The sequence below is a fragment of the Entelurus aequoreus genome, linkage group LG24, assembly GCF_033978785.1.
Source record: "Entelurus aequoreus isolate RoL-2023_Sb linkage group LG24, RoL_Eaeq_v1.1, whole genome shotgun sequence".
Lineage (NCBI taxonomy): Eukaryota > Metazoa > Chordata > Actinopteri > Syngnathiformes > Syngnathidae > Entelurus > Entelurus aequoreus.
In genome coordinates, this window is record NC_084754.1 from 9,497,829 (window position 1) to 9,513,444 (window position 15,616).

Genomic DNA, 15,616 nt, shown 5'->3' on the forward strand with positions numbered 1-15,616 from the left:
GAAGGTCACGGGCTTAGCTGCTTACATGCAGTGATTTCTCCAGATTCTCTGAACCCTTTGATGATATTACGGACCGTAGATGGTGAAATCCCTAAATTCCTTGCAATAGCTGGTTGAGAAAGGTTTTTCTTAAGCTGTTCAACAATTTGCTCACGCATTTGTTGACAAATCTACTTTAATACCCAATCATGGCACCCACCTGTTCCCAATTTGCCTGTTCACCTGTGGGATGTTCCAAATAAGTGTTTGATGAGCATTCCTCAACTTTATCAGTATTTATTGCCACCTTTCCCAACTTCTTTGTCACGTGTTGCTGGCATCAAATTCTAAAGTTAATGATTATTTGCAAAAAAAAATTTTTCTTATCAGTTTGAACATCAAATATGTTATCTTTGTAGCATATTCAACAGAATATGGGTTGAAAATGATTTGCAAATCATTGTATTCCATTTATATTTACATCTAACACAATTTCCCAACTCATATGGAAACGGGGTTTGTGTATGAATGCAGATTAATCACGCAATTTATGACTTCTACACCGGAAAGAAACACGTTTTTGAGGCAGCCGCAAACAAAAAATACTACCGGTAAATGCAATCGCCCCGAGAAGGGAGATGTTGGAGTATACAGATACACGGACACAACTTTGTTCTGCTCACGTCTGTAATGACTGCCAGGAATAAATCAAATGCCAACCATGTACAAGTACAGCATTGCAACAAATATTCATAAAATGCACTCCAGTGTTATTATACGAATATACATACAAATAACAATCGAGTAGGTTTTCCTGTTCTTTGCACTAATAGACTTTACCTTAGTGTAGCAGTATTGGAAGATGTCTCAACAAGTAAATACAGAAATTCACCCAATACATATACTATACTGCTTTAGTGACGAGAATAGTGTACATGTTTTGAGGACAGATGCTGAAATAGCTTCTTTTATGTGAGGAATATTCTCCCATGGGCTTAAGTGGAAAAAAAGGTGCTCAACTGGGCTAATGATGCGCTCTCTGCACTGCAAAAAGTCAGTGTTCAAAAACAAGAAAAAATAACACAAAAATTAGGGGTATTTTATTTGAACTAAGCAAAATTATCTGCCAATAGAACAAAAAAATTTGGCTTGTCAAGACTTTCCAAAACATGTAAAATTAGCTAACCTCAATGAACCCAAAAATACCTTAAAATAAGTATATTCTCACTAATAACAAGTGCACTTTTCTTGGTAGAAAAAAAAAGAGACCTTTTTGCTCAATATGTTGAAAAATATTCTTAAATTAAGTAAATGCTAGTGTCATCATCTTGACATAATGATATCCGCTCGGCATTACATTTCTTGAAACCAGCAAACTTATACTAAAAACTAATTTATTGTTCTTAATGGAAAGGCAACCGCTTGTTACTCTCGGGGTCTCCTAGCCGCTCAGGCAAATCGTATGGTTTAAAAAATGTGTTTCTTGTGCGTGCTCTTTCAGTCAATTAGCATGCATATACACAGCCCTTTCCCCGGCCAAATTTTTTTTAATTGTAATTTTGAGGAATTTACCTGAATGTGCATGAACTATTTCTGTTCAAAATTGTTAGAAATGTCACATGTTAAATGTTTAAATATTAACTGTCAGTTTACTGTACTGTGCCAACTGTTCTACTATATGAGTACGTATTTTCTATTGTTTCGTTGAAAATAAAACAGCAAAGTCCATTTGGCTGTCATCTGTTTTAATTATGAGACACAATTGTGTCAAAGTCATGATTTTTTTTTTTCATGCTTGAAATAAGAAATTATTACTTTAAAAAAGTAGTTTTATACTTGTGAGTGTTGATGACACAGCTTTGCAACAGTTGATATTCTAGTTTCAAGCATGTTTTACTCAATATAGGTCATCAAATCTCAGCAACAAGCTGTAATATCTTAGATCATTTAGGACCAAAACACTTAAAACAAGTAAAACACTCTAACATTAAATCTGCTTAGAGAGAAGAATTATCTTATTAGACAGAAAATAAGCAAATATCACTCTTATTTGAGATATTTAATCTTACTTAGATGTCAGTTTTTGCAGTGTGGGTGGAAGGACTCTTATATGTGGGCGTTCCATGTCAAATCCAGTTTTTCTCTATTCTCCCATTGACTTAGTACTTTTGTTCTCGCGTGTTTCTGAGGCTGGAGTAAGTGCAGTCCCTCCAAAGTGAAGCATTATATTGCACTATGAGTTTGAATGCAGTGTGGACCACACGTAATAAAACAATAAAAGACATTTCCACAAAACTACTGTGCTCGCCATCCCTACCCTGGGCTGGAAGCTGTTTATTTTTATAGGTTTTGTTTTCAACATTGCCGTGTTCAACGCTCTATTGTTCCTATCTCGGTTTGTCAATCATACAAGTCACCTAATCCAACCAACGAATGAAGGCAATGTGCTGGCCAATTATTGGGGGGCGGGTCACTGAGGCCCCCGTTTACACTGCACACCAAATCTGATTTTTTTGCCCTCAAGTGACACAGGTTGGATTTTTATGCCTGTCTAAACACTCCCTGTTGCTTCAAATTGGATCTTTTCATATCAGATTCAGGCCACATCAGGAGGTAGTCCTGAATCCGATTGGAATCTGATCTTTTCAAATGTGACTTCAGTCTAAAAGCAATGCGACCTGAATGCGACACGTATGTGACTTTTTTTGTCAGCTTAGGGTGAGCTACGTCATTTGTGTTTGCGGGGAAAGACGCAGCCCGCTAGCGGAAGTGGACATTTCATCACAACATTCGGTTTTGGTGAGCAAAGTCTTCTTTCGACGGGCGAATCTTCGGTGCATCACTAGTCAATAGTGCGCAAATAATAGGCTGTATGTAATACCGTATTTCCTTGAATTGCCGCCGGGAATATAGTATTCGCTTGCCTAGAATTACAGCAGGGTCAAACTCGTTTCGCAAAATAATTAGCGCATGCTTGGCACTTCCGCCGGGTCAAATATGAGTCATTAAATGACTTCCGCCTCCTGTTGGTAGAGGGCGCTAGTGATCCTTCTTGCGACTGCTGGTACTGCAGAAGACCGGTGCTGCAGAAGAAGACAACACGCAGCAAGAGTGAGCAGCCATTGTTTGCTTCCACTTTTACCATGGAGGATTACATATCTAAAATAAAACAGTTTTCTGAACTGGACTTTCAATCGAAAGCAGGAGGTAATACTTAAAGAAGATCTCCATCGAAACAGACAGACTTTTAAAACTGAAGAAAGATAAGGAATACTTCTATAGAAGCTGCGCATGGACTCATTTATACCTAAAGGTAAGACCATAATAACGTTTTTTTTATTAAATGTGCTTTTCATGATAAGGTAAGCGCCGGAGTGAGAAGAGGTTTTAAAATAATTAGCGCATGCTTGCCAATTCCGCATGCTTTTGGTAAACGCAGGAGTGAGGAGAGGTTTTAAATTAATTAGCGCCCCGGCGGCTATTCAAGGAAATACGGTATATGAATATATCTTTTGATTCCGTTGATTGTTGAAGGACCGGGATTGACACTCTGGCGTAGTTGCTTAAATTGTACGTACATTCCGTAAGTTGTTTAGATAGATAGATAGATAGATAGTACTTTATTGATTCCACGTAAGTGAATTGAAAAAGAAAGCTAACGTAGATCCACGCTGATGTCCGTGTTGCCTCTGCTTAACAGCCATAAAAAGATTACAACTCTCCCAAATATATTACACTAATATACACAACCGTTCAAAAGTTTGGGGTCACATTGAAATGTCCTTATTTTTGAAGGAAAAGCACTGTACTTTTCAATGAAGATAACTTTGAACTAGTCTTAACTTTAAAGAAATACACTCTATATATTGCTAATGTGGTAAATGACTATTCTAGCTGCAAATGTCTGGTTTTTGGTGCAATATCTACATAGGTGTATAGAGGCCCATTTCCAGCAACTATCACTCCAGTGTTCTAATGGTACAATGTGTTTGCTCATTGGCTCAGAAGGCTAATTGATGATTAGAAAACCCTTGTGCAATTATGTTCACACATCTGAAAACAGTTTAGCTCGTTACAGAAGCTACAAAACTGACCTTCCTTTGAGCAGATTGAGTTTCTGGAGCATCACATTTGTGGGGTCAATTAAACGCTCAAAATGGCCAGAAAAAGTGAACTTTAATCTGAAACTCGACAGTCTATTCTTGTTCTTAGAAATGGAGACTATTCCACAAAATTGTTTGGGTGACCCCAAACTTTTGAACGGTAGTATATATATATATATATATATATATATATATATATATATATATATATATATATATATATATATATATATATATATATATATATATATATATATACAGAGGCTATTTCATCCCTACAAGCCTGTTTTGCAGGTTTCCCTGCTCTTCAGGGGATCTCCTGAAGAGCAGGAAAAAGGTTTTTGGATGTTTTTTTAGAGGGCTTTATGGATGGAATTGCATACTCCCATTAGCTGCATCGTTAACTAAAAATAACGAAAAATATATGTTCTTGTTTTACAGAGGGATTATGAATGATAGGCAAATCGTTTTTTTAAGCGCAAATGGAAACCCTAAGTCAATGTTTGCCTTTAAACCTACGGTACCCTCACTTGTCTACTATGCATTTCAGCATTACGCAATATGCATGTATAGTATTTTCTACTTTGTAATTCATGGCATATTACAAGAGTAGACAAGTTCTGAGGGAGCCTAGTGACGGTAAATATTGCGGCTGCAGTCAAGTTGCATACTACGCTATAATCTTGGAAGATGAATGCAGAGATGAAATACAGCCTTGTGATTGTTGAGATCATCTGTCTCCACAGTATAATTTTGTGTCAGGATTCCTAACCATAATCATTGCTGGTAAACCTATAAGAATGTTTTTTGTGTGAAAAACTGTCTGCCAGAGTGATCTTTTAAAACTATCTAGTCCCTAAACTCGCAAGGAGTTTAGGAATTACAAAAATATGGAAGCCCATCATTTTTTTATATTTAGCTGAGTCCACAAAGTCACCCCATTTTAAGGACGGTCAGATTGCTTGTTGTGTTTCTGAGATAAGCAACTCTTGTCAAATTGACTATGGGTGCAGAAAAAGGGAGTCCCAACAACCCTAAAGCTAACCAGATGTCTGCTGCGGGCTACTTGGGGGACATGTTCTTTCTTGTCTTTATGCATGGGTTGGCACAACAGTGACCTCGGGTTTAGAGCATATAGTGTATTCCAAGTGTGTGCGTGTAGCTGCATCTTTGCAAAAAAATAAGCATGCCCAGACTATAAAAAGAAAACATACTGTGCATTAGGAGGAGAGAGGCAGTGTAGGTCAGTCATGTCGATCATGGAAGATATGCAGCTTTGGAAACAGACAGAAGTTGACTGTGTGACAGCAGGCGTTAGGGATAAGAGGTTGAGATACATGAAGAAGATAGGTGTGATGCCGAGTGTTAAAGTTAAAAAATAGAGCATGAATAGGATCGGTCATGGCTTACACCAGGGGTGTCCAAACTTTTTCTACTGAGGGCCGCAAACGGAAAAATTAAAGCCTGCGGGGGCCATTTTGATAGTTTTCATTTTCAAACCATAACAAAATATATGGATTTTGTTTGTTTTTTTACCTTTAGGGTTACCCGGGGACCATAAAGGGTCTAAGTCATTAAAATGTTAAAAACAAGTCAAATTATTTGGGTTTTTTTTTATTTAACGCTTACAGTAAATCTCTACAGTATATCAACTTTAGGTTGATATAAAATTTAAAAAACCAAAAAAGTTTTATGCCTTTTCTGTCAAGAAAACTTTGTTTTTTATTATAAAACTGAAATATGCAGTATTTCCCCCACTGCCCAAAACATTCAGAAAGCAATGTTTGATGTGAAGTAATAAGAGCCTTAAAAACATCAATAATGCAAGACACCATTGATATTAATTCATTGTTATTTTTGAGTAATCACAGTGAAAAGATAAATAAAATCCCATTAAATATATTTAAGATACAAAAGGTGCCCCACTCAAAGTGATACATTTGTATTAGTTTTTTTTTTACTTTCAACACTTAAGTTACGAGATCAACTTCAGATATATCTGTCAATTTTACGTTTGAACTATTATTTTGTTTGTTTTATGCTCTTTTGTCAAAGAAAACGTTGATGTTTTTGTATGGCAACCACACAATATATGCAATATTTTCCACACAAAACATTTTTAAAGTGAAATATTTGAAATAATTGGAGCCTTGAATAGGTCAATAATTCATTATAACATTGTTTTTTTGGGGGGTTTTTTTGAGCAATGGCAAAAAAAGAAAAATAAAGATGGACAAAAGAGAAAAAAAACAGCCTGCATGGCAGCTTTGTGTCAACATTGCAACTTTTTCTAGTTAGATTTCACCTCATTCTATTTTTTTTTATGTTTTTTTTTTATTTTTGCAATAGCATTTCCAGAATGTGTGGCGGGCCGGTAAACAATTAGCTTGGGGCCGCAAATGGCCCCCGGGCCGCACTTTGGACACCCCTGGCTTACACGAATACATCATGGCATATAAACAGGAAGGAAACTCAAGATTTTCTTGGAGATTTTTGCAGGGGCAATTGTGAAGTGATCGGATATGAGATAAAGAGTAGTATTTATGTCATTATCCAATCCCAGTTGGCTTGGCTTGCTGGCGAGTTTAACTGTACTGGAGTTGTGAATGGACTATTTCAACTGCATGCATAAGTCAAAAAACTATGACCGCAATACAAAGTCATTACTATATTAGCACAATCGTCTACAGTTAATCTTTCAAAGCTTTTTTATAGCAAAGTAACACCAACATTCTTCCATCCAACTTACTCCACATCGTGTGAATCCACCCGCACAAGCCCCCAAGTAACCATCTGCCTGCTTAGCTTAATGCTGCCAGAACACCCTCATTTGCATCGAACGTTGAAACACATTCAAAGGGTCAATAAAACTCTCGGGCCAAACACTGCTAGCTTTGAACTTGTGAGCTTTTTGTGAGAATGTTCGTCAAGGTTGCCAAATAAACTGCACTGTTTTAATCATTACATGCAACCACTGATTATCTGATTTCTGACCCAATACAGAGAACATCCTTTCTCTTGGGGATAGCAGAAGAGCTAGCCGAGAAGGCAAACAGACGTGAATTGAACCGATATGGTTTAGATTTTTGTTTCTGGGTTGTGTGGACCATAGAAAGTATCCACAGTCCAAGGCCAAATATGCGAAAACACCACACACACACAAATGTTAGTACAGTCAGGAGACCATGAGAGTAAGTTATTAAATTTAAGAAACCATTCATCCTGTTGCACGTTACCAGAATGGTTCAACATGACTTTATTCAATGGTGTTGCTTTCCAATGACAAAACCAAGTACTACTAGGTAATATGGGTTTAGTGGTGTAACATGACAACCTGCATCCCTTTCAGGTGGACATCCGTGGTTAAGCATTAGCATTAGCGGTCAAAATAAAGTGTGCGATTAATCTATGTTTATACATAATATCGTGATAATGTTCTGTGATTACCGTATTTATCGGACTATAAAAATTGACAGTGCGCCTTATAACCCGGTGCGCCTAATGTACGGAATAATTGTGGCTTACTGACCTTGAAGCAATTTTATTTAGTACATGGTGTAATGATAAGTGTGACCAGTAAATGGTAGTCATACATAAGAGATACGTGTAGACTGCAATATGATGGCAGTAAACAACACCAAAACTTTAAATGTTCCATTGAGAATATAGAACATTACACACAGCGCTCAAAAATCTGTCAAGAAGTTTTTAGTACGACTTTGGTAAGCTATGAAGCTGCAACGCTTGATTAATTGTCGGCGCATTAAACATTCGCGTATTATTATGGTGCGTGTATAAGGACCGCAAAATGGCATTCTGGCGTTGTGTTTCGCAATATTATTCAACACCGAATGTTCTTACCTTCTGGTACCTGCTGATGTGTATTTAGGTAAGTCCTGAAAATGTGCGCGCGTCCGCAATTGTAGTCCGTGATGACACCGTAGTCATAAGCTTCTTCTTTTTCTCTACCTTCTTATGTGGCATTCATCTTCCGCTGTTTCCATTTCTAATATAAAGTAGCGTAAAGTTCTTACTTATATCTGTCAGTAGACCAGCTATCAAAGAGCTAAAAACTGTAGTGAGTTTACATAATTCACCCAAGGAACTTTAGTTTTTGAGGGTTCCGGTCAGATGGTTTTTCACGGGACACATTTCTGGCGTTATTGTTGCACTAGTGAGCCACGGATGAGGAGATGCTGCTCCGTTATTGATTTAAGTCAAGTCTGAATGTCATTAAAACAGTTAGCTCCATTTTTTGACACTTCTTCCAATCCCGTCCTTGCACGCTACACCGCTACAACAAAGATGGGAAAAGACGCTGTCGAAAGTGAGCCCACAAAATGGCGCATCCTGAAGAGACGCTCAGAAAGCTACTTGAAAATGGTCCGTAAAACATAATCTATGCAACATTTTGACCAAAGAACCACCATCACATGTTATGTAGACTACAAGATGGTGTTTTAAATTTAGACAAAAATCATAATATGACCCTTTTAATGCGCCTTATAATGCGGTGCGCCTTTTGTATGAAAAAAAGACCTGAATAGACCCACTCATCAGCAGTGCGCTTTATAATCCGGTGTGCCCTATGGTCCGAAAAATACGGTAATCGCATTAATTTACTTCATGCGATGAATTTGACTGACCTAATTCATACAATTTTAAAAACTTTACAAATACGTTTGTTAAAATGAAAAATAAACATGGTTAACAAATCAAAGACGTCACAACATGATCTGGTGATCTGTAGAATTTTATGTAAAATGTCAGTATTAGTACCGGCAATACTGACAGTACAGTACAGTATCGCCCACTCCCATTACTACATGCCACAAGACAAGATGAAATGCTGGATATTCCAATGGTGTCCTTTGTTGGAATCAACTGTGTGAAATGAAATGAGGGCAACAAGGTTATCCCAAACTAAAGACTGATGTCAACATATAACATAACCCAAATATGGAAAGCTAACCTCAAACTGATGTAGAACCAAAGTGTTGACTTCTCAAGAACGTCAGACCGCAGAGACAATGGCTGTGAAGCACATTCCATCAAGTTAGCACGCAAGAGCAGATGTCGGCAGCAGTGTGTGCATTCCTGGGTGCATGCCTGTGACAATTTATGTTTGTCCAAGCCGCCAAGGCGAGGTGCGAGACGTCAGCGTTTCCTTGGCTGCCAGTCTCACGGCCTGCTTTCTTTTCACGCTCACACTCGCCGTGCAAGCCTGTCAACGACCTTCCCAAATCAGGTCAAGACATTAAGGAGGCTTGTTCCACCACATCTCTGTCATACTTTGCTGCCTTCAAGTGGTCAACAGCACAGAATCCTAACCCAAATAATCACATGTATTATATTTAAGTGTACATACAAACGGATCAAGCATTCTGGAATTTAACTGTTAACTGTTCTTTTAGGACTACGAGTACCCCAACCATCCCCAGTCCACACAGCACCAGAAGAATGACCGTTGTCCACCGCCACCTCAAATGCTGCCAGAGAGGGCCTGCGAGGTGCCAGGCTGTCGCTCGGACTCGGAGTGTGAACGCCATAAACGCTGCTGCTACAACGGCTGCATCTATGCATGCCTAGAATCTGTTCAGCCTCCACCTGGTTTGTGGAATCCACACGTTCAATGCATTGAGTGTTGACTTTGAGCTGATGTTCAGAAATATTTGCTTGTTTTTGTGTATCTGTTGTGAGCAGTCCTCGACTGGCTCGTGCAGCCCAAGCCTCGGTGGTTGGGAGGCAACGGCTGGCTACTCGATGGCCCAGAGGAAGTGCTGCAGGGTGAGCGTAAACCTGGTCTGATCATTGGAAACATCCAAATATAGGCCATAGACCTGTTCCATATGCTCCCTATTAAACCATCAGTCCCTCCTGGTTTTAAAAGGGCTTTTCTTTGTTTTTATTGTTACGGCCTAAAATTCAGGGTTAGTACGGGTGCTTAAAAACCTTGAAAATGCTTGGATTTTAATGTTGTGTTTTCAAGGTTTGAAAAATTCTTGAATTTTGGTTGAAATGCTTGTAAATTCGTGGAAATGTTCATCATATTTCTCGGCAGTCTGACTCAATAGGCAAATTATAAAATGGAAAAAAATAAAATAAGTTTCCTTAAAGGCCTACTGAAATGAATTTTTTTTTATTTAAACGGGGATAGCAGATCCATTCTATGTGTCATACTTGATCATTTCGCGATATTGCCATATTTTTGCTGAAAGGATTTAGTAGAGAACATCGACGATAAAGTTTGCCACTTTTGGTCGCTGATAAAAAAAAAAGTCTTGCCTATACCGGAAGTAGCGTGACGTCACAGGAGGAAGGATTCCTCACAATTCCCCGTTGTTTACAATGGAGCGAGAGAGATTCGGACCGAGAAAGCGATGATTACCCCATTAATTTGAGCGAGGATGAAAGATTTGTGGATGAGGAACGTTAGAGTGAAGGACTAGAGAGGCAGTGCAGGGTGTATCTTTTTTCGCTCTGACCGTAACTTAGGTACAAGGGTTCATTGGATTCCACACTCTCTACTTTTTCTATTGTGGGTTACGGATTTGTATTTTAAACTACCTCGGATACTATATCCTCTTGAAAATGAGAGTCGAGAACGCGAAATGGACATTCACAGTGACTTTTATCTCCACGACAATACATCGGTGAAGCTCTTTAGTTACGGAGCTAACGTGATAGCATCGTGCATAAATGCAGATAGAAACAAAAGAAATAAACCCCTGACTGGAAGGATAGAGAGAAAATCAACAATACTATTAAACCATGGACATGTAAATACACGGTTAATGCTTTCCAGGCTGGCGAAGCTTAACAATGCTGTTGCTAACGACGCCATTGAAGCTAACTTAGCAACGGGACCTCACAGAGCTATGCTAAAAACATTAGCTATCCACCTACGCCAGCCAGCCCTCATCTGCTCATCAACACCCGTGCTCACCTGCGTTCCAGCGATTGACGGAGCGACGAAAGACTTCACCCGATCATAGATGATGTCGGCGGCCCGGAGACGGAGGAAGTCAAGGTGAGGTCGGCGGCTAGTGCGTCTGCTATCCATCTCAAAGTCCTCCTGGTTGTGTTGCTGTAGTCCGCCGCTAATACACCGATCCCACCTACAACTTTCTTCTTTGCAGTCTTCATTGTTCATTAAACAAATTGCAAAAGATTCACCAACACAGATGTCCAGAATACTGTGGAATTTTGAGATGAAAACAGAGCTTTTTGTATTGGATTCAATGGGACCGAATACTTCCGTTTCAACGATTGACGTCACGCGCATACGTCATCATTTATAGACGTTTTCAACCGGAAGTTTAGCTGGAAATTTAAAATTGCACTTTATAAGTTAACCCGGCCGTATTGGCATGTGTTGCAATGTTAAGATTTTATCATTGATATATAAACTATCAGACTGCGTGGTTTCAGTAGGCCTTTAATGAAAGGTGACTGAGGTGTGGTGAAACAAAGAAAATATTTTACTTTAATTTATTATCCTTATATTAATGTGGAGCAGTTTTTTTAATAAATGAGTGAAATTGAAATTTTGAGGGTGCGTGTATTTATATCACGTTATGCAGTTTACAAGCACAAATACGGTGTGAATCAATCCGTGCTGTTGGATGTCATTGAGTGCTGTAAGTAAGAAAAAGAACAAGAAATTTGAAAAACAACACAAATTGAGACACGTTTGTAAACACCAATGACATTAAATAGTCACACTGCTTTATTTTCTATGTTTTCCTACAGACAGCATTTGGTGACCTCAAACAACAAGGCTAAGGATTGATTCACACTGGTTTTTGCCTTTTGAAGGGTACTGGAAAAACTGGAAAATTGATCTCGAAAGTCCTTAAAAAGTGCTTAAATTTGGCCATGGAAAAGGTTTACAAACCCTGAAAATTTCTGAATATGCAGAAGATTTTTCAGAATGTTGCGGCAAAAGTTGTGTTGTTTCGAGGCTATTTATTTTATGATTTCCTTATCATTGTTTTAAATGCTCCTTAACCTAAAAAAAAAACTAAAGTACCACTGAAAAGGCACAGGATCTCAACAAAAAAATACTGGATTTATGTTTTACTCGTTTTATATCACACAGAATTAAAAGTAGACACTACATGGCAGCAAAAACACACACTCAGAGCTCATTGTCAAATGACTGTACTGTTTGAAATAATTATAACTAAGAATAGTACTGATTAATCTGATGATGAATCATTCATTTATGCTCCAACACATTTACCCCCAAGTTAAGAGCATTTGGGAGCTGTTGAGAGCGATCTGTAGCGATCATTTTTGTTGGTGAGAGACGATGTGAGTTTATTATCACACTTCAAAATAACCCCCAACATGTAATCACTTGTTGCTTAATTACCCTTTTTGGTAGGATAAGGATAAATTAAATTGTCATGTAAGCACTATTTCGTTTTCTATGTGTCAGTGGAGTGAACCCTCTTGTCAGCCATCCACTCTCTTTGTCACTGTTGGTGAAGCTCAGCCTAAACGCGATGTGACGTAATAAACCCCAAAATCGAATCGCTTACCCCATTTCTGACATTTTCTAAAAGGTTTCATGAAAATCTGTCCACAACGTTTTGACATATGTTGCTAACTAACTAACTTGTGGCTAACTAATAGACCGTGTATTGTACAGGCTTGTTATGCCCCTTACCCTGTATTTTTTCCCCACTTTCCAGCCGAATCATGCAGTACAACGGAGGATGGCGATGAGCCTCTCCACTGTCCTACGGGCTACGAGTGTCACATCATCAACCCAGGAAACCCTGCTGCTGGCATCCCTAACAGGGGACAATGCATCAAGCAGCGCACCAACTCTGGTATGACGACAAACTCCTTTATTCCAATCCAGACTAGTACCAGATTACTCCACCTAATACGGTTGTGACCCAAATATTAAGTATATATTTTTTTCCTTCAGGAAAGGTTCTCAAAAGTTGTCTTTTGTTTGATGTCTTATTCTACTAGTTCTAGAGTTGTGTAAAAGAGACAATGCAATGGAAGCAAAGTCTCTGTTTTTTTCCCATCTGTGTGTGGTGGACATGCCAACTTTAAAAGTATCTTTTAGAAGCTTTTCTTGAAATCTGAGCTGATACACTTTAGATGTCAGAAAACAACAATTACCAATGTATTACGCCATACAGACTGCATTTTGAGTCGGTCACATATGAATTCAGGAACGCCGCCCAATCATTATGTTCTGTTACCTTAACCACTATATGGTCAGGGATCAGGTTAATGAATAGGTCAGTACAAAGATGAGTAAAGAGATTCCGACTGATGTGCTAACTGGCAAATTTCACTCCGAAATAAAGCATGAAAGAACTTTAGATAAAACTTTTATATGTAATGACCAAATTCCATTAGTAGTACACTGCAAAAACTGAAATCTAAGTAAGATTAAATATCTCAAATAAGGGTGATATTTGCTTATTTTCTGTCTGATAAGAGAATTCTTCTCACTAAGCAGATTTTATGTTGGAGTGTTTTACTTGTTTTAAGGGTTTTGGTCCTAAATGATCTCAGTAAGATATGACAGCTTGTTGCTGAGATTTGATGACCTATATTGAGTAAAACATGCTTGAAACTAGAATATCAACTGATGCAAAGCTGTGTCATCAACACTCAAGTATAAAACTACTTTTTTAAAGTAATAATTTCTTACTTCAAGCATGAAAAAAAAATTATGATGACGAGCGCATATCAGTATGTCAAAATAATAGCATTTACTTAATTTAAGAATATTTTTCAACATATTGAGCAAAAGTCTCTTTTTTTTCTACCAAGAAAAGTGCACTTGTTATTAGTGAGAATATACTTATTTTAAGGTATTTTTGAGTTAATTGAGGTTAGCTAAATTTACTTGTTTTGAAAAGTCTTGACAAGCCGAATTTTCTTGTTCTATTGGCAGATCATTTTCAAATAAAATTCAAATTTCAAATAATTTTTGTATTTTTGTTCTTGTTTTTGAACACTGACTTTTTGCAGTGTACCTGGTACCAAGTCATGTAAACTCAAATAGCTCCATGTTTCGATACCTTTGTTGCATGTGACATCACAGGGAGGGAAAACACACAGTCAAACATTTAGAGCAGACTCGGCAAAACTGCCCCGAGGTTTTGTAACAATTTCCCATGCCAACAAAGAAAAAAGCACTCAAAAGTACAGTAAGGCTCCACTTTTAAAAATGCGCTAGCTCAATGCTAATTTGCATTTGACATATCGTAGACATGCTACCAATTAGCATTTGCGATTTTACATGGCGTTTTGGACACCTTTCTATAAAAACAATTACAATAATATTAGTTTAAAAAAATATATAATATTAACAATAGTAATAATTACAGTGCAAAAAAAACATTGTATGACTCAACAAAAGACTGGCGCATTTAACTTAATTGCAAAGACTACTTTCTGGCTAGGCAACACACCATAGTTTATACATTACTGCCATCTAACGTCTTGGAATTGCAACTGCATGCAATGTCTACTAGTACATTTTATTTATAAAGCACTTTCACATATGAAAATCACAAAGTGCTGTACAAAACATAGGTGAATTGAAACAACAATTAAATTAAAACAACAGGGGCAACATAATAAAAATGATCAAAAGGATTAAAAAAAAGTTCAAAAGTCCATACATTTTAAGCTTTTCTGGAAATCAAAGTCTTCAAATGTTTTTTTTGTTTTTTTTAAGTCAACACAGTCAAGCTCACGAAGGTGAGCTCACATAATTTCAGAGTCTGGGGACTACATCTTGGAATGCCAGGTCACCCCGGGTTTTAAAATGACCTTTTTGGGTATCTTTAGGAGACCCTGACCCGAAGTCTGAAGGCTGCGCTCTGAAGTGTAGGGGCACAACAAATCAGCGATATACTGAGGGGCCCCACCATGCAACGCACGGAAAGCCGGGACTAAAAGCTTGAACTCTATGCTAAATACTTGATAGAATGGGGGTTATGTGGGCGGTTCTGGGTCCACCGGTCAAAAGTCTAGCAGCCTCATTCTGTACAGTCTTTAGTCTACACACGGTAAATACTATATAAGACTTGCAAATGGGACACAACTGCACGGCACAGTTATTTTCAGTTTAATGTTAAATGTTAAATTAAAAAAAAAATGTTTTTTTTTTCATTAAAAACATTTAATAACATGTGAACACATACAAAACTACCAAAAAATTGGTACGGGAATCTTTACAATATAAATTCAAATGTGAAAGATACCCATCTCATTCACGTATAAAGACAGCTTTGGAACATGTTCTGTACTGCACAGTAAACTAAAGAAACATGTTTTATTGCCATGTTTAACAAATGTATTTTTTTGTTTGTTTGTTTTACAATTTTTAATGACTTCCAATTCTAGCAACAAACAAAATAGGTTGCTAATCATTTTCCTAATCTAAACTTACTACATAACTCACACTTCCTTGTATTTGGGGATAGCTATGCTCTGTTGTCATGTATTAGATAGCTTTATTTTGCTATTTGAATGTAAAGTGAATATAA

General features: G+C 37.7%; 1 protein-coding gene across 2 annotated transcripts in view; it reads left to right on the forward strand.

The window, feature by feature from the left end:
• The window catches only part of wfdc1 (WAP four-disulfide core domain 1), a 38,438-nt gene that overhangs the window by 22,046 nt on the left and 776 nt on the right, over positions 1-15,616 (forward strand). For both annotated transcript variants that reach the window (XM_062035261.1, XM_062035260.1), the window contains exons 2-4: positions 9,497-9,692; positions 9,786-9,869; positions 12,782-12,922. In XM_062035261.1, coding sequence (XP_061891245.1) covers positions 9,497-9,692; positions 9,786-9,869; positions 12,782-12,922 — 421 coding nt within the window. The remainder of the gene's footprint in view (positions 1-9,496; positions 9,693-9,785; positions 9,870-12,781; positions 12,923-15,616) is intronic.